This window comes from Anolis sagrei, chromosome Y, assembly GCF_037176765.1.
Source record: "Anolis sagrei isolate rAnoSag1 chromosome Y, rAnoSag1.mat, whole genome shotgun sequence".
In the NCBI taxonomy this organism is placed as follows: Eukaryota; Metazoa; Chordata; class Lepidosauria; order Squamata; family Dactyloidae; genus Anolis; species Anolis sagrei.
In genome coordinates, this window is record NC_090035.1 from 33,462,737 (window position 1) to 33,481,988 (window position 19,252).

At 44.9% G+C, this 19,252-nt stretch overlaps 1 protein-coding gene across 1 annotated transcript in view; it reads left to right on the forward strand.

Annotated features, from left to right (window-relative positions):
* LOC137095587 (kin of IRRE-like protein 1) overlaps window positions 1-19,252 on the forward strand; it is a 99,529-nt gene that overhangs the window by 45,910 nt on the left and 34,367 nt on the right. The window contains exons 6-11 of the mRNA XM_067462366.1: window positions 2,263-2,407; window positions 7,610-7,715; window positions 10,314-10,462; window positions 16,838-16,965; window positions 17,514-17,640; window positions 18,334-18,434. Of these exons, the coding sequence (XP_067318467.1) occupies window positions 2,263-2,407; window positions 7,610-7,715; window positions 10,314-10,462; window positions 16,838-16,965; window positions 17,514-17,640; window positions 18,334-18,434 (756 nt within the window). The remainder of the gene's footprint in view (window positions 1-2,262; window positions 2,408-7,609; window positions 7,716-10,313; window positions 10,463-16,837; window positions 16,966-17,513; window positions 17,641-18,333; window positions 18,435-19,252) is intronic.

Below are 19,252 nucleotides of genomic sequence, written 5' to 3' on the forward strand. Positions count from 1 at the left end.
AAACTCCCAAATGTCAAGGTCTATTTCCCGCAAACTCCATCTGTGTTCATATTTGGGTGTATATTGAGTGCTTTTGCCAAGTGTGGTCCAGATCCATCATTGTTTGAGTCCCTCTCGCTCTCCGCTCGCCCGCCCCTCTCGCTCTCCGCTCACTCGCCCCTCTCGCTCTCCGCTCGCTCGCCCCTCTCGCTCTCCGCTCGCTCGCCCCTCTCGCTCTCCGCTCGCTCTCCCCTCTCGCTCTCCGCTCGCCCGCCCCTCTCGCTCTCCGCTCGCCCGCCCCTCTCGCTCTCCGCTCCCTCGCCCCTCTCGCTCTCCGCTCACTCGCCCCTCTCGCTCTCCGCTCCCTCGCCCCTCTCGCTCTCCGCTCGCCCGCCCCTCTCGCTCTCCGTTCGCTCGCCCCTCTAGCTCTCCGCTCACTCGCCCCTCTCGCTCTCCGCTCGCCCACCCCTCTCGCTGGCCAAGTGTGGTCCAGATCCATCATTGTTTGAGTCTGTAGTGGTCTCTGGATGTAGGTGAACTACAACTCCAAAACTGAAGGTCAATGGCCCACCAAGCCCTTCCCTGACAGATGGCCATCCAGCCTCTGTTTCAAAGAGTCTCCACCGCACTCCCTCTGGGGCAGAGAGTTTCACAGCTGAATGGCTCTCACCATCACCGCTCGCTCGCCCCTCTCGCTCGCCCTCTCCCTCGCTTGCTCAGCCGGCAGAGCTCCCAGCAAGCATCGGCAGGCGGCCATCTTACGTATTTCCGAAATGGACGGAAATACAAAATTTTTTGGCGCCTGCCGTTTCGATATTTAAAAACACTTCCAGGTTAAAAAAAGTTTTGTTATCGTTTCGTAATTCAAAAAATAACGAATTTTTAACGAATTAACGAATTAACGAAACGAATAGCCCAGCCCTAGTACAAGTGGTTAAATCTGTATGAATTAACAAGTCTCTTATATTTTTAGTACGCCTATTACCGAAAATGGGTGGTTTTTGGCAACTTGGAATATCTTGAAGAAGATGCCAGTGCTTTTTGATGATTCGGGTAATCTGTTTGGAATAGTGCGATAGTTCTTGTGTCCAAATAATTTGATTTTTTATGTGTTTAGGACATTCTTTCAGTAAGGTAGTCCTATCTATTTTATCAGCTTTGGTTAATGCTTTTCTTATTACACGTTTGGGGTGGCCTCTATTTCTGAACTCATGGCTTAAAGTGACACTTTCCTGAATAAACTGTTCCTTGGTGCTTGAGTTACATTTAAGTCTGAGGAGCTGTGAAAATGGAAGATTGGTTTTTAAACTAAAGTGGTGGAAGCTGTTGTGATGAAGATAAAAATGTTTATCTGTGGGTTTTCTAAAGTTCTTGACCAAAAGTTTATTGTGATCTTTATAGACTGTAACATCCAGAAAATTAATATGTGACAGGTTGAGATGGCTGGTGAACTTAATAGACGTATGTATGGTGTTGATCCTATTAGAGAATCCTACTGCGGCCTCGGTTGATTTAAATACCATGAATATGTTGTCAATGAATCGTCCGTAGTATAAAATATTGGTGTGATACATATTTAAAGATGGATTTAATAATACAGTCTTCTCTAAATTTGCCATAAATAAATTGGCAACAGAGGGGGCCAATGGACTGCCCATTGCCACACCAAAGATCTGAAAGTAAAATTGATTTTGAATATGGAAATAATTTTTCTCCAAAACTATATCTACCAGGTCCATAAGGAAATGTGTGGGTGGGTGTAACTTGGTTCTGTTATGGAGCACATTCTCTATGGTAGTACAGGCCCCATCTAATGGAATGTTGGTATACAGTGAAGTGACGTCAATAGTTACTAAAACACTATCCTGCTCTATTTTGAGATTTTCTATAACATTAATGAAGTGCTTTGTGTCTTTGATATAGGAGTCACAGAGAGGGACAAAGGGTTGGCAAAAAGAGTCCAGATACTTAGCAACTGGTTCCAGCACTGAAGATGAACCTGAAATAATGGGTCGGCCTGGGGGGGGAATAACACCTTTGTGGATCTTTGGTAAAGTATAGAAGATGGGTATTCTAGGAAATTCTTTCTGTAGATATTTAAATGTGGAAGAAGAGATAAATCCCAAGGATAATCCCTCTTGGCACACAACCCTGATAAGGGACTGTATGTGTTTAGTGGGGTCTGAAGCAACAGGTTTATAAAATTTACTATTAGATAACTGGAGGTTGTTTTCCTTGTCACCCTTGTATTAAGCACACAATGTTTTGTGCTTTCCTTTGCAGGCCTTGATGGATGATGGCAAGCGAGAAGTGGCTGTCAGCATCCTTCTCCTGACTCCAAGCAGCCGGGACATGGGCAGTTCCTTTACATGCCGAGTGAGCAACCCAGCAGCCCCAGCTGGAAAGCAGACTACAGCCCCCCCTCAATGTGCAATGTAAGTCTTTGGATTGGGAGTAGGAGGCATGTCTGGAAAGGAAATAAAGTTGGTAGTAGGCTTGGGTAACTACGGAAAAATTTGGTTCTAAACTCGTTTCGTTTTTAGGGGGTTTTTGTGTTTCGTTTTTTAAAAGAATTCTGAAGTTTTTCTTTTAAAAAGTTCGAAATATACGAAATTTCGTAAAATTACGAAACAATTACGAAACAATTACGAAACAATTACGAAACAATTACGAATCATAGAATCATAGAATCATAGAGTTGGAAGAGACCTCATGGGCCATCCAGTCCAACCCCCTGCCAAGAAGCAGGAATACTGCATTCAAATCACCCCTAAAAGATGGCCATCCAGCCTCTGTTTAAAAGATTCCAAAGAAGGAGCCTCCACCACACTCCGGGGCAGAGAGTTCCACTGCTGAACGGCTCTCACAGTCAGGAAGTTCTTCCTAATGTTCAGATGGAATCTCCTCTCTTGTAGTTTGAAGCCATTGTTCCGCGTCCTAGTCTCCAAGGAAGCAGAAAACAAGCTTGCTCCCTCCTCCCTGTGGCTCCCTCTCACATATTTATACATGGCTATCATATCCCCTCTCAGCCTTCTCTTCTTCAGGGTAAACATGCCCAGCTCCTTAAGCCGCTCCTCATAGGGCTTGTTCTCCAGGCCCTTGATCATTTTAGTCGCCCTCCTCTGGACACATTCCAGCTTGTCAATATCTCTCTTGAATTGTGGTGCCCAGAACTGGACACAATATTCCAGATGTGGTCTAACCAAAACAGAATAGAGGGGTAGCATTACTTCCCTAGATCTAGACACTATGCTCCTATTGATGCAGGCCAAAATCCCATTGGCTTTTTTTGCCGCCACATCACGGTTGTTGGCTCATGTTTAACTTGTTGTCCATGAGGACTCCAAGATCTTTTTCACACGTACTGCTCTCGAGCCAGGCATCCCCCATTCTGTATCTTTGCATTTTGTTTTTCCTGCCAAAGTGGAGTATCTTGCATTTGTCACTGTTGAACTTCATTTTGTTAGTTTTGGCCCATCTCTCTAATCTGTCAAGATCGTTTTGAATCCTGCTCCTGTCCTCTGGAGTATTGGCTATCCCTCCCAATTTGGTGTCGTCTGCAAACTTGATGATCCTGCCATCTAACCCTTCATCTAAGTCATTAATAAAGATGTTGAACAGGACCGGGCCCAGGACGGAACCCTGCGGCACTCCGCTCATCACTTCTTTCCAGGATGAAGAGAAAGCATTGGTGAGCACCAGAGTATCTCAGTTTTTGCAGGATTCACTTTTAGTCTGCTCGCTCGCAGCCAACTCATCACTGCTTCCAAACACAGCCTAAAGTTCTCAGGAATCACGGTTGTCCCAGGTTTGAGACGTAAGAGTAGCTGGGTATCATCTGCATACTGGTAGCACTCTATGCCAAAGCTTCACATCAGTCCAGCAAGTGGTCGGACATAGATGTTAAATAACAGGAGCGAGAGGATAGCACACAGCAAAGGCAGGAGCTCTCAGAGCTTTGGCCTAACCACTCCACCCTCTGTCTCCAGTCCCGGAGGAACGAATTGAACAATTTCAGGGCTAAACCTCGTACACCAGACATAGCCAATCAATGAATCAGCAAGTCATGGTCCACGGTGTCAAAAGCAGCTGTGAGGTCCAAGAGTACCAATAGCTCTGATCTGCCTCGGTCTAACTCAGGGGTCCTCAAACTAAGGCCCGGGGGCCGGATCCGACCCTCCAAGATCATTTACCCGGCCCTCGCTCAGGGTCAACCTAAGTCTGAAATGACTTAGGTTGACACAACAATAACAACAATCCTATCTCATTAGTCAAAAGTAGACCCACACTTCCCATTGAAATACTAATAATTGTATATTTGTTGAAATTGTTCTTTATTTTAATTATCGTATTGTTTTTGCACTACAAATAAGATATGTGCAATGTGCATAGGAATTCATTCATATTTTTTTCTAATTATAATCCGGCCCTCCAACAGTTTGGGAGACTGTGACCTGGCCCTCTGTTTAAAAAGTTTGAGGACCCCTGGTCTAACTGATGACGAATTTCATCAGTAATAGCTACCAAGACAGTCTCTGTCCCATGACCTGAATGAAATCCTGATTGAAAGGGGTCCAAACCTGCAGTCTCATCTAAGAATTGCTGTAGCTGCCCCGCCACTGTCCGTTCAATCACCTTGCCTAAAAATGGAAAGTTTGAAACTGGGCGATAGTTACTAGGTATGGTGGCGTCTAGGCTTGGTTTTTTCAAGAGAGGGTGGACTACTGCCTCTTTAAGGCAATCTGGAAAAATTCCTTGCTCCGAGGAACTGTTGATGATGCTCCTTAAGGGATCTCGTAGTCCCTCCCAGCACTCCTTAACCAACCAGGAGGGGCAAGGATCAAGGGAGCAGGTAGTTGGTCTTGTTGCAGCCAGAATTTTTTCCAAGTCTTCCATTTCTAATAACATAAAATATTCAAGAAGTTGGCCACTAGATGGCCAGAAGGCCTTTAGTTCCCTCGATGTGTCCTCTGTGGGAGGTAGCCCTTCACGGAGCAGATTGGTCTTATTTATGAAGTGGCTCTGAAAAGTCTCTGCTGTAATATCTTGACTAGCCACATCTTTGGCCAGATGGGTTGGATTTGTGAGGTTACGAACAATTTTAAATTTTTGAGCAGGTCGAGATCTGGCAGAAGCTATCAATGAGGAATTATATTCTTTCTTGGCTTCTCTGGTGGCTGCTTCGTAGATTTTTCGATGTATTTCGAAAGCTGACTTCGATGCTTCATCGGGTTTCTTGCTCCATTTATGTTCTAATCTCGTCTGCTCAAGTTTCATCTGACTTAATGCATCCGTGAACCATGGAGATCTATCAAGTTAATTTGATGCTTAGACCATAGGTCTTTCACATATAAGACAAATAGATAAATACATAAAAACTGGATTATTAAATACAATATAAAATACACAACTAAAATCCTATAAATCATCAAAATGCTACATATATCGATGGCGAGACGCACCCTTAATATACTACACACTGTATGGACTCACACCTGCGTAATTAAAAACCAGGTAAAACCAAATAGATACAGCATTATTAAAACTGTTTATTGCTTATTGCTTATTTTCTGTTATGAGTTTTATTTTTATTGTTTTGTATTACTTGTTATTGTTTTTATTATTGATGTATTGTGGGCTCATGTAAGCCGCACCGAGTCCCTTGGGGAGATGGTAGCGGGGTATAAATAAAGTATTATTATTTTTATTTTTATTTATAACTACATAAACAGCCATATTAGTCATTGCTACTTCATAACTGTAATTTTGCTACAGTAATGAATTGTAACATAAAGATCTGATATGCAGGATGTATTTTCATTCATTGGACCAAATTTGGTATCAATACCCGATACACTCAAATTTGGATACTGGTGGAGTCGGGGGGGGGGGGGATTGATTTTGTCATTTGGGAGTTATAGTTGCTGGGATTTATAGTTCACCTACAATCAAAGACATTCTGAACTCCACCAATGTTGGATTCAAATCCAAACTTGGCACACAGAACCCCCATGACCAACAGAAAATACTGTGTTTTCTGATCGTCTTTGGTGACCCCTCTGAAACCCCCTCACAACCCCCCCCCCCCAAGGGGTACTGACCCCCAGGTTGAGAAACACTGGCTTAACCCATTGCACCACTGGGGCTCCTAGTGCAATTGGATGATAATGTCTTTATGATGTTGACATGAAGGTACAGGTGAGGACCTCTATTCACATGTAGAAAGTGAAGTCATCCCATTCCTCAGAATAGGTCAAGTTCATGACTTGCTCAAGGTCAGAGAGTGGTTTAGAAATCTGAACATCAAGGATAGTATTTAAGTGTGCAAACTATACTATTTATTAACCATAGATATATAGCTTGGAATGCAAACATGCTATATATAGATGCTCTGCCTGTTCTTTTTTGCAAAATACACTAGAAGAGTTATCATGGGCCTAGACCACTGGAGCCGCTTTGTGCTGAATAAGCAGTATTCTCTGTAGATTGCTTTGGCTCCAGGCTCCTAAAAATGTGGCATCTTCATGGCTAAGGAAGAACAGGAAACCTGGAGGGGCAAACTGTGTGAAATTGTAGCTTCCTAATCTTTCTGCATTATAAGCCTAGTAAATTCTAGAGGAGACCTCATTGGTAGATAGGTAAGTAGGTAGGTAACAAGGTATCTAGGGAGATATATTGCTGAAGGCTTTCATGGCCAGAATCACTGGGTTGTTGTGTGTTTTCTGGGCTGTATGACCATGTTGCTGAAGCATTCTCCCCTGCCGTTTCGCCTGCATATATAGCAGATACCCTCAGAGGTTGTGAGGTCTGTTGGAAACAAGGAAAGTGGGGTTTATCTCTGTGGAATGTTCAGGGTGGGAGAAAGAATTCTTGTCTGTTGGAGGTAGGTGTTAATGTTTCTGTTGGCCACCTTGATTTAATGTCTTGACAGTTTCCAGTGTGGCATCTAACTGCCTGGAGGAATCCTTTGTTGAGGGGTGATTAGCTGTCCCTGTGTTTTTTCTGTGTTTTAGAGTTTTTTTCATACTGGTAACCAGATTTTGTTCATTTTCATGGTTTCTTCCTTTCTGTTGAAATTGTCTACATGCTTATGGATTTAAGGTTCTTCTCTGTGTAGTCTGACATGGTGGTTGTTAGAGTGGTCCAGCATTTCTGTGCTCTCAAATAATATGCTGTGTCCAGGTTGGTTCATCAAGTGCTTTGCTATGGCTGACTTCTCCGGTTGAAGTAGTCTGCAGTGCCTTTCATGTTCCTTGATGCATGTTTGGGCAATGCTGTGTTTGGTGGTCCTTATGTAGACTTGTCCACAGCTTCATGATATACGGTAGACACCTGCAGAGTTTAGAGGATCCCTTTTGTCCATTGCTGGATTTTCTTAGTGGGTCTGTAGTTATTTTGTAGGTTGTGTTTCCTAGGGAGATGCAGAAATGGGCACGAAGGGATCCAAGTAAACTTGGGGCTTCATTAAATAGAAAGAGCTGCCAGTGCTGATGGCAGTTTTCCCATCGGGAAAGGGATCTTAAATAGGAAGTTGAATATATGAAAGGTTGGGCTTGGGAAGGAGGTAACTCTTTACTATATCATTGACTTCTTCCTATTAGGCTTTTATCTAATCTTCTCTGTCTTTCAGATCCGCCTGTTGTAATCCTGTCTGTGCAACCACAAACTGTCCCTGAGGGTGGCAAAGTGAGCTTCCTCTGCACAGCCACCTCCAACTCTGAAGTGACTGGGTACAGGTAGGAGTCAGAAGAATGGTTAATAATAATAATTATTTATTTATTTATTTATTTATTTGACCAGTCATATGACCATTTCAAAGTACAACATGAATAAAAGACAAGGCAAAAAGGAGGGACAGCAGCTGACCTATTTACAGTCAAAATCTTATTTTCCTGGTTCTTCTTTCAGGAAATGTGCTCTTTTCTTGATAGCTTTCAGAATAAAAAGGCTTACTCTGATTATGGTGGATCTTTCCTGTCCTTGCAAGAATCATAGAATCATAGAATCAGAGTTGGAAGAGACCTCATGGGCCATCCAGTCCAACCCCCTGCCAAGAAGCAGGAAAATTGCATTTAAATCACCCCTGACAAATGGCCATCCAGCCTCTGCTTAAAAGCTTCCAAAGAAGGAGCCTCCACCACACTCCGGGGCAGAGAGTTCCACTGCTGAACGGCTCTCACAGTCAGGAAGTTCTTCCTAATGTTCAGATGGAATCTCCTCTCTTGTAGTTTGAAGCCATTGTTCCGCGTCCTAGTCTCCAAGGAAGCAGAGAACAAGCTTGCTCCCTCCTCCCGGTGGCTTCCTCTCACATATTTATACATGGCTATCATATCTCCTCTCAGCCTTCTCTTCTTCAGGCTAAACATGCCCAGTTCCCTAAGCCGCTCCTCATAGGGCTTGTTCTCCAGACCCTTGATCATTTTAGTCGCCCTCCTCTGGACACATTCCAGCTTGTCAATATCTCTCTTGAATTGTGGTGCCCAGAATTGGACACAATATTCCAGATGTGGTCTAACCAAAGCAGAATAGAGGGGTAGCATTACTTCCTTAGATCTAGACACTATGCTCCTATTGATGCAGGCCAAAATCCCATTGGCTGTTTTTGCCGCCACATCACATTGTTGGCTCATGTTTAACTTGTTGTCCACGAGGACTCCAAGATCTTTTTCACACGTACTGCTCTCGAGCCAGGCGTCACCCATTCTGTATCTTTGCATTTCATTTTTTCTGCCAAAGTGGAGTATCTTACATTTGTCACTGTTGAACTTCATTTTGTTAGTTTTGGCCCATCTCTCTAATCTGTCAAGATCGTTTTGAATTCTGCTCCTGTCCTCTGGACTATTGGCTATCCCTCCCAATTTGGTGTCGTCTGCAAACTTGATGATCATGCCTTCTAGCCCTTCATCTAAGTCATTAATAAAGATGTTGAACAGGACTGGGCCCAGGACGGAACCCTGCGGCACTCCACTTGTCACTTCTTTCCAAGATGAAGAGGAAGCATTAGTGAGCACTCTCTGTGTTCGTCCACTTAACCAATTACAGATCCACCTCACCGTAGTTTTGCCTAGCCCACATTGGACTAGTTTCCTTGCCAGAAGGTCATGAGGGACCTTGTCGAAGGCCTTACTGAAATCCAGGTACGCTACATCCACGGCATTCCCCACATCTACCCAGCTTGTAGCTCTATCGAAGAAAGAGATCAGATTAGTCTGGCATGACTTGCTTTTGATAAATCCATGTTGACTGTTAGCAATGACTGCATTTGTTTCTAAGTGTTTGCAGACCGCTTCCTTAACAATCTTTTCCAGAATCTTGCCCAGTATCGACATGAGGCTGACCGGACGGTAGTTGTTTGGGTCATCCTTTTTTCCCTTCTTGAAGATTGGGACCACATTGGCCCTCCTCCAATCTGCTGGAACTTCTCCCGTTCTCCAAGAACTCTCAAAGATGGTTGCCAATGGCTCCGAAATGACTTCCGCTAGTTCCTTCAATACTCTGGGGTGTAGTTGATCTGGCCCTGGGGACTTGAACTCATTAAGAGCGGCCAGGTATTCCTGGACGACTTCTTTCCCAATTTGGGGTTGGATGTCCTCCAATCCCTCATCCACTCCATCTTGCTGAGGTTGAAGACTCTCTTTTTGTGAGAAGACCGAGGCAAAGAAGGCATTAAGCAGTTCTGCCTTTTCCCTATCCCCTGTCAGCATTGCCCCATCTTCTCCTCGAAGAGGTCCTATCGCCTCCTTGTTTTTCCTTTTTCTACTGACATAAGAATAGAAGCCCTTTTTATTGTTTTTAATGTCCCTGGCAAGTCTGAGCTTGTTTTTTGCTTTAGCCTTGCGGACCTTTTCAGTGTCAAAAGTGTCAAAAGGTCATTTCTGTTGGGGGATCTAAAATTGGACAATATTGGATGTAAATATCTGTACCACAGTTCAGTATATACTGGACAGTCAATCAAGAAATGTTTGGTATCTTCCACAGTTTGTTCTCCCCATACATAGAATCTCTCACTTCTTGGGATGTTACAGTAGCCCCCAGTTTGCAACATAATACCAAGTTGTTCAAACCTAACTTTAGAATGTATTCTTTTTAAGGGTAACGGAAGTGGAATAGTGTTTAGTGTTCTAAATGAATATTCATTTTGTGGGAAGCTAAAAACCATATGGAAGAATAGGAAATCCTACCACACAGAAATCAGGCAGCATCAGTGATGTGTCCAGGGTGCCCCCTAATGACAATACCGGATATTGCATGCTTAGATGTTAAGACCAAGAACAGGGGAGAGTTTCGTATTATGAGGTTCTTCCAATCTCCTGAAACCATCCCTACTTTCACAGGTGGGCCAAAGGAAGTGTGCCAATTTCAGAGGCCAATGGTGATAGTTACGAGGCAACAGTTGACCAGTCCTTCTTCACCGAACCTGTGTCATGTGAAGTGTCAAACTCTGTGGGCAGCACCAATGTCAGTACGCTGGTAGATGTGCATTGTGAGTATTAATCAAAATGGATTTCAGATCCTGAGATATGTGGGGAATGGGCTTTATCTCAGGGAAGGAATTGTGCAGCCCTGTAAACATTGTTGGGCTGTATCCCATGACCATGACCTGCTGCTCCTGCCTCAGCAATGCTGCCCATTATTCAGACCAGGTTTGGTCAAACACCTTGAGTTTCTATTTTCATGTCATCTCTATTTGCATAATGGTGTTCAGAGCCCTTTAGATACATTCTCTCTCACACCTTTATAGTACTGCTCCTCTGTCTGTTGCCTGGCTGGAATATATCCCTATGTCATAGAAGGGGCCACTGGTGGTGCAGCGGGTTAAACTGCTGAGCTGCTGAACTTACTGACCAAAAGGTTGGCAGTTCAAATCCTAGGAGTGGGGTGAGCTCCCACTGTTACCCAGTTTCTTCCAACCTAGCAGTTCAAAAACATGCAAATGTGCATAGATCAATAGGTACTGCTTCTGCAGGATGGTAACGGCGCTCCATGTAATCATACCAGCCACATGACCTTGGAGGTGTCTATGGACAACGCTGGCTCTTCAGCTTAGAAATGGAGTCAGAGTTGGACATGACTATTCTTAATGTCAGGGGAAACCTTTGATGGCGGAGGGCCCCCGCCAACGATTGGCCTGCACTGCAGCGGAGAGTTCCGCAGTTCCTGGTTGTCACAATTGGAAGAAACTGATGGAATGTGCCCCAGCAGGCAGCTCAATAATAAGAATGCCTGCAGCCTTTCTCTGCTTTCCCCCTCTCCCTACCTTGTAACAAGCCCTAATAAAAGTACCTGAAACTTGCAACACTTAATCTTTCCACTTGATACTTTTGTATCTTTCCCTGCCTCAAACTAATTCAACATTAAAATAAACCTTTTTCCAGGCTCCGGAGAGCTGTGAGCCTGCTGGGGGGCGCCTACTGGCCCCCCCGGACCCCGAATCTGCGTTCGGCAAAATCGCGGATATCGAAACCGCCATAGAATCATAGAATCATAGAATCAAAGAGTTGGAAGAGACCTCATGGGCCATCCAGTCCAACCCCCTGCCAAGAAGCAGGAATATTGCATTCAAATCACCCCTGACAAATGGCCATCCAGCCTCTGCTTAAAAGCTTCCAAAGAAGGAGCCTCCACCACACTCCAGGGCAGAGAGTTCCACTGCTGAACGGCTCTCACAGTCAGGAAGTTCTTCCTAATGTTCAGATGGAATCTCCTCTCTTGTAGTTTGAAGCCATTGTTCCGTGTCCTAGTCTCCAAGGAAGCAGAAAACAAGCTTGCTCCCTCCTCCCTGTGGCTTCCTCTCACATATTTATACATGGCTATCATATCTCCTCTCAGCCTTCTCTTCTTCAGGCTAAACATGCCCAGTTCCCTAAGCCGCTCCCCATAGGGCTTGTTCTCCAGACCCTTGATCATTTTAGTCGCCCTCCTCTGGACACATTCCAGCTTGTCAATATCTCTCTTGAATTGTGGTGCCCAGAATTGGACACAGTATTCCAGATGTGGTCTAACCAAAGCAGAATAGAGGGGTAGCATTACTTCCTTAGATCTAGACACTATGCTCCTATTGATGCAGGCCAAAATCCCATTGGCTTTTTTTGCTGCCACATCACATTGTTGGCTCATGTTTAACTTGTTGTCCACGAGGACTCCAAGATCTTTTTCACACGTACTGCTCTCGAGCCAGGCGTCCCCCATTCTGTATCTTTGCATTTCATTTTTTCTGCCAAAGTGGAGTATCTTGCATTTGTCACTGTTGAACTTCATTTTGTTAGTTTTGGCCCATCTCTCTAATCTGTCAAGATCGTTTTGAATTCTGCTCCTGTCCTCTGGACTATTGGCTATCCCTCCCAATTTGGTGTCGTCTGCAAACTTGATGATCATGCCTTCTAGCCCTTCATCTAAGTCATTAATAAAGATGTTGAACAGGACCGGGCCCAGGACGGAACCCTGCGGCACTCCGCTTGTCACTTCTTTCCAAGATGAAGAGGAAGCATTAGTGAGCACTCTCTGTGTTCGTCCACTTAACCAATTACAGATCCACCTCACCGTAGTTTTGCCTAGCCCACATTGGACTAGTTTCCTTGCCAGAAGGTCATGGGGGACCTTGTCGAAGGCCTTACTGAAATCCAGGTACGCTACATCCACGGCATTCCCCGCATCTACCCAGCTTGTAGCTCTATCGAAGAAAGAGATCAGATTAGTCTGGCATGACTTGTTTTTGATAAATCCATGTTGACTATTAGCGATGACTGCATTTGTTTCTAAGTGTTTGCAGACCGCTTCCTTAACAATCTTTTCCAGAATCTTGCCCGGTATCGCCGTGAGGCTGACCGGACGGTAGTTGTTTGGGTCATCCCTTTTTCCCTTCTTGAAGATTGGGACCACATTGGCCCTCCTCCAATCTGCTGGAACTTCTCCCGTTCTCCAAGAACTCTCAAAGATGGTTGCCAATGGTTCCGAAATGACTTCTGCTAGTTCCTTCAGTACTCTTGGGTGTAGTTGATCTGGCCCTGGGGACTTGAACTCATTAAGAGCGGCCAGGTATTCCTGGACAACTTCTTTCCCAATTTGGGGTTGGATGTCCTCCAATCCCTCATCCACTCCATCTTGCTGAGGTTGAAGACTCTCTTTTTGTGAGAAGACCGAGGCAAAGAAGGCATTAAGTAGTTCTTCCTTTTCCCTGTCCCCTGTCAGCATTGCCCCATCTTCTCCTCGAAGAGGTCCTATCACCTCCTTGTTTTTCTTTTTTCTACTGACACAAGAATAGAAGCCCTTTTTATTGTTTTTAATGTCCCTGGCAAGTCTGAGCTCATTTTTTGCTTTAGCTTTGCGGACCTTTTCCCTACAGGTGTTGGCTATTTGTTTGAATTTTTCTTTGGTGATTTCTCCCCTTTTCCACTTCTTGTGCATGTCTCTTTTGTGTCTTAGCACAGTTAGAAGTTCTTTGGACATCCATTCTGGCTTCTTTGCACTTGTCCTATTTTTTCTCTTTGTTGGCACGGTTTGCAATTGCGCCTTGAGTATTTCACTCTTGAGAAATTCCCATCCTTCTGTAGCTCCCTTGTCTTTTAGTATCTGTGTCCACAGAATGCTGCTCAGCGTTTCCTTCATTTTTTGGAAATCAGCTCTCCTAAAGTCCAAAATGCGGGTTTGACTTGTCTTAGTTTCGGCCTTCCTTTGTACCTCAAATTGCAGGAGCACATGGTCACTTGCCCCTAAGGATCCTACCACTTCGACCGCATCGATCAGGTCCTCCGCATTTGTTAGGATGAGATCAAGAGTAGCCAATCCCCTTGTTGCCTCTTCTACCTTCTGGACCATGAAATTGTCTGCAAGGCAAGCGAGGAATTTGTTGGACCTTGTACTCTTGGCCGAGTTTGTTTTCCAGCAAATATCGGGATAGTTGAAATCGCCCATGACTACTACATCTCCTTTCTGTGCCTGTTTGGTCAACTGTTGGCAGAAGACTTCATCAAGATCTTCCTCCTGGCTTGGGGGTCTGTAGTAGACGCCTACAACGACATCTTTTTGAGTCCCAGTTCCCTTGATTCTTATCCAGATGATTTCAAGCTGGTTTCCCAGATTGCTGTCTTGAATTTCTTCTGCAGCATAAGAGTTTTTGACATATAAGGCTACTCCGCCTCCTCTCCCCTTTGTTCGGTTTCTGTGAAAGAGGTTATACCCCTCGATATCTACATTCCAGCGATAGGAGTCATCCCACCAGGTTTCAGTGATGGCTATGATATCATATTTGTGGTGTAGTGCTAGAAGTTGGAGTTCGTCTTGTTTATTTCCCATGCTCTGTGCATTAGTGTAAAGACATGTGAGCCCCTGGGATCTTCCCTTGAGCTGTTTAATTGGGATTATTGTGCTTTTGGTACTTGGTCCTTGTTGTGTTTGTGCAGCCCTCCGTTTAGCCTTCTGGTGATTCCCAGACATTATGGGTAAAGTAGTGTTCGCAAGGCTGTTGTCCCCCTCCCCCGGTGGACCTAGTTTAAAGTGCGTCTAATGAGGTTTGCGAGTCTGTGAGCAAAAAGGTGTTTTCCTACTTGTGTGAGATGCACCCCATCCCTTGCCAGTAGGCCATCCTCCTGGAATAGCAGGCCATGGTCGAGGAAGCCAAAGCGTTCCTCCTGACACCATTTTCTAAGCCAGTCATTGACCTGTACTATTTTTCTGGCTCTTGTGGGTCCGTGTTTTACAACAGGGAGGAGGGATGAAAAGACCACCTGTACATTACATTCTTTTAGCATTGCTCCTAGAGCTCGAAAATCATTTGTGATCTTTTGAAACGTATGCCTTGCAGTATCATTGGTTCCTACATGAATCAACATGAGGGGAGGATGGTGATAGGGCTTGAGGAGCCTGGTGAGCCTCTGAGTGATATGGTGTATTTTTGCCCCCGGTAGGCAGCATATTTCTCGAGCCATCCCATCTGGTCTGGAAATGACAGCTTCCGTTCCTCTAAGGAGGGAGTCGCCTACTACCAAGACCTGTTTACTTTCAGGAATGATAGGGCCCCTTTTGTGCAATGTAGTGTGTAGGTCTCCAGAAAAGTGATCCTGTTGGTGTGAATTGTGTAGGTGAAAAGTGTTGTCCTCCTCCTCGACATCCCCGGTGCATTCGTCAAGGACAATCCATTGAGATTCGTCCAAGAGCCTATGGTTTTGGACCCCAGTAACCACTAAAACAGTAATATGGAGGAATGACGCCGTTCTAATTTTGTATTTTTCTGCTCTTAATTCTAACACTAACTGCCATCTCGCTTTCCTCATTTTGGACTCCTGCGCTCAGGGAATAATCATTTTGTTTAAAGTATTATTATTTGACAGCAATCAGCTGTCTGTCAGATTTTGCCGGTTTCTTCCAAGGCTGCCTGTTTCTCTTCGATACCGCTCGCCCCTGCCTGACCCCGCAGCCAGGGACTCACTATGGTCACCCATGGGGGACCCGGGGAAGGCGGCCAGGTGGGAATCCCGGCCCCTGGAGAGAGACACAGTTCTCTAAAGGGCGAACGATGGACTTCGTTACTACCCAACCCAGCGCCCATCGCTGGACTTCTGCCTTTTCTTATTGACTCTCTGCTTCATGAACTGGACTGTTTACCATATCCCTGGCCACGAACTTTCTGGTGATGCTTGCCTTGAAATGCAAGCAGCCTCCGTTTCCACGCGCCTTCACCAGAGGGCTATGAGATCTCCAGTTTACGTTATAATAAAGATCAAATATTGTAATAAATTTTCCTGAGATGGGGATGGGGTTTTCCCCTTATGAAATGTGTGTAAGGAGATATTGTATGAAATGTAATATGTTCCCCAGCCTGCCTTTCCTGCCGACCCTTGCCCCATAAAAGGTGTGACCTGAAGATTACTGTATTGCCTTGGGGAGAGGCTCCTTTGTTCTCCCCAAGCCCTCCCTGATTGACTCACTTGCATGGACAATACTGTTGACTCCCAACCCTAGCCCTCGGAGCATGGCCAGCGAGGGGAGGGGGTCAACAGAAACCTGGAAGAAAGGACTGATTAAATCACACAGAGACAACGTTGATCCACCTTTTGAGGTCCGTTGTCTAGCCAAATATTCTTTTCCCCAAAGCCATTCCAAACAGGAAAACTTTTGTTTGCCAGGATCACACCTTGCCGGCCTGCGACAAAGGCTTGCTGGCAACTCCTAATCCCATCATTTCCCCCCTCCATTGTTCATGGCCGTACCGCCTCCTCTCTCCTGATTTGTCCATCTTGCGAGGCGAGCGGAGGGCGCTCATTGGCCCCCTAGGGGCGAAGAAACGCGCTGATTGGTCCTGAGCAGGGGCGGGCCGCCCAGCCTCCTCCCAGCTGTTTCAGCATCAGCCAATCAGCATGAAGCCGGCCGGCAGAGGGCGGGCGGGAGTTTTGAAACTGTTTTCCTTTGTCTGTGTGCTATAAAAATGCTTGGAAATTCTGTAACACCATGCTTGCAGCAGAATGATTCCTGCAATGCATCTGATTTCAGCTGAATCACAAATAAAACTCGGTTGCTGGAGACTTCTTCCACCTTGATGGGGCATTATTATTTTAATATTTTTATCACAATTTGTCTTCGCTGGCCTCACCAAGGGATCCAGGGCCCTTTTGGCGCGGTCCTCGGGTTCTCTTCTCTCGAGGAGACCCTACTAAAAGTAGCTCGATATCACCTTTACCTTATAGAAGGGGGACTGAGGCTGAGATATTGTCACAAGGTGAGAATGACCTAATGTATCAATGGCAGAGGTGAGCTGTGAACAAATGGGGACAGGACTCCCAGATTCCTTTGTAGATCTGTTTCCTGAATATTCCACTCTGGTAATGCTCAGAAATACCCCTTCCCTTCTAATGTTTGCCCACAGTTGGACCTCGCCTTATCTCTCAACTCAAGCCTTTAACAGTAGATATTGGCTCAGATGCGTCTTTCACTTGTACCTGGACTGGGAATCCACCGCTTACTTTGGCCTGGACTAAGAAGGGATCTAGTGTTGTAAGTAGACTGCCAATGTTTGACAAATATATATATAGAAATTACAGGAACAGGAACAAGTATCTAGTGAGCTAGACATCCACACTTCTAATCTCTATCCAGTTGTACCTTGCAAACCATAACAGATCTGAGATAACGAAAATCTATTATTATATTTTTTGGACCACAGCTCCCAAAGTTCTCCAGCCAATTTGGCCATCAGCCATATGGGCTGGGAGAGTCCGGAGTGTGTAGTTTTTAAAAGTAATGCTTTCCAATCTTGACCAAAATAACAATAAGCTAGGTGTACTATCCACTTCCATACCCAAACATCATTTGTCTGTACAGAGTGAGACTTAGGGAAGAGGGAACCAGAAGTCCCTTTCATGAAATCCACAAGAGATGATTGTAGCCCAAAATTTCATTTCCCCTAGCTCAAACCAGAATCAACACCATCCTCATTGAGAAGTTCCTGTTCTCCCTTGACCCCACTTTGTCTGAAAAGAGTCAGATAGGAAACTCCCTCAGTTTTCAAAGAGAGTCACAACCAAGACTTTGTGTACCAGCAGGTGCTGAGCAACGGCAACACATTGCACCTCAAAGCAGTGACACAGGAGGATGCCGGCATTTACGTCTGCAAAGCTATCGTGCCAAGCATCGGAGTGGCTGAGAAGGAGGTGGCACTGGCTGTAAACGGTAAGGGGGGCAGGGTTCCCTTGAGGCTGATGCAGTGGGGTTGACGAGACAGCCTCTTTGTGGCATCATGGGGAATAATATACAGTAGAGTCTCGCTTATCTGACATAAACAGCCTGACAGAATGTCGGATAAACAAAAATGTCGGATAATACGGAGTCTCCTGTTACCTATCCGATGTGGTGTTGGACACCTAGAATACTAACAACAGAGTTAAAGCAAGGCAGCACCTCAGGGCTAGAGTGGCCCAGCAGGAAGTGCTCGGAGGCGGAAGAGGAGTATGGAAATCACAGAGGGAAGGAGGGAGGACACTTCTACTTCTGGTCCTGCTTCTTTCCCCCCTTTCCTTCCTCCTTTTCTTCTTCTCTTGACTTTTTCACTTATTGGGAATGGAAAGAGAGTTGGGGAGTGCTTCTTTAATTGAAGGGGAAATGCTAGAGGAAAAGGGGGGGGGTCAGATAAGAGCGTTGGATAAGACAAAATGTCGGATAACCTTAAGTCGGATAAGCGAGACTCCCCTACTACAGCAGATTTGTGATTCAGTGCTTAAAGTAATGAATCCACAAGCCCCACCACCTGACATTCTGCCAGGCAGTCATCTAAGTCTGGTCATATCCTTCCAAGCCTAGCTGGGGCAGGTAGGAGGAGTGGCATATGTTTTTTAGATGGTGTGTTGACAGCATTTCTGTTTCCAGGTCCTCCCATCATCAGCGCAGGACCCAGCCAGCAGACTACAGTGGGTGCCAAGGCACGGCTGGAGTGCTCAGTGGGAAGCAGCCCTCCACCTGACCGGATTGTGAGTGCCTCATTGTACTACTTCGCCCAAAGGGCTCTTCCTCCTGTTTTAATCTGGTCTTTCATTATAGTGTCATCCAAGCTTGGTTGTCAACATCGACTGTAGAGTTTAACAGTTAGGGGAATGCAGGTTCTGGTCTAAAATACATCCAGTTTCTAATCTTTAATGCATAAATAGTATTGTATATGTATACATCCTATATAATACCTGTGATCAAAATGTGCATCCTTTTTGAGTTCTGTGGCCAACACTAGGACAAAAAGGTATATTCTTCCAATTTTATTACAATATGAACAGTAGCATGTATAACAGATATTTCTGACCTTCCTTTCCATTGTAAAAACAGTTGCTATATCAAATTAAAACAGGAACGGGCAGTGTGTGGCCCTCCAGATGCTGTTTGAGTGCGACTCCTATGATCCCTTGTAACTTGCTATCTTGGTGACAGGTATAGCCCAACAACATCTGGAGGGCCATGTGTTGACTAAAAAGTAAAATGATAGTACATGGTAAATAAGGCATCCTTAAGAACAAAAGCAAAGCTGAATAATGTACGCTTTCTATTGGTGTCTAAGTGCCATTATCATCTGAATATTATTTGTGTTAGGGAAAACTACCTTGAAATATATAGTAGAGCATCCAAAAACAAACAGGATACAAAAGTTGAGCATTCAGCTCATTAATGAGCAGAGCATGAAATGCCGTGTGATATGGCTATAAGGAATTCAGAGCTTAGGAGGCAAACATGCAGAGTCCAATCTTAAAAAATTACAAAAGGTTTATTTACAAAAATAAATAATAATGTACTCTTTCTATTG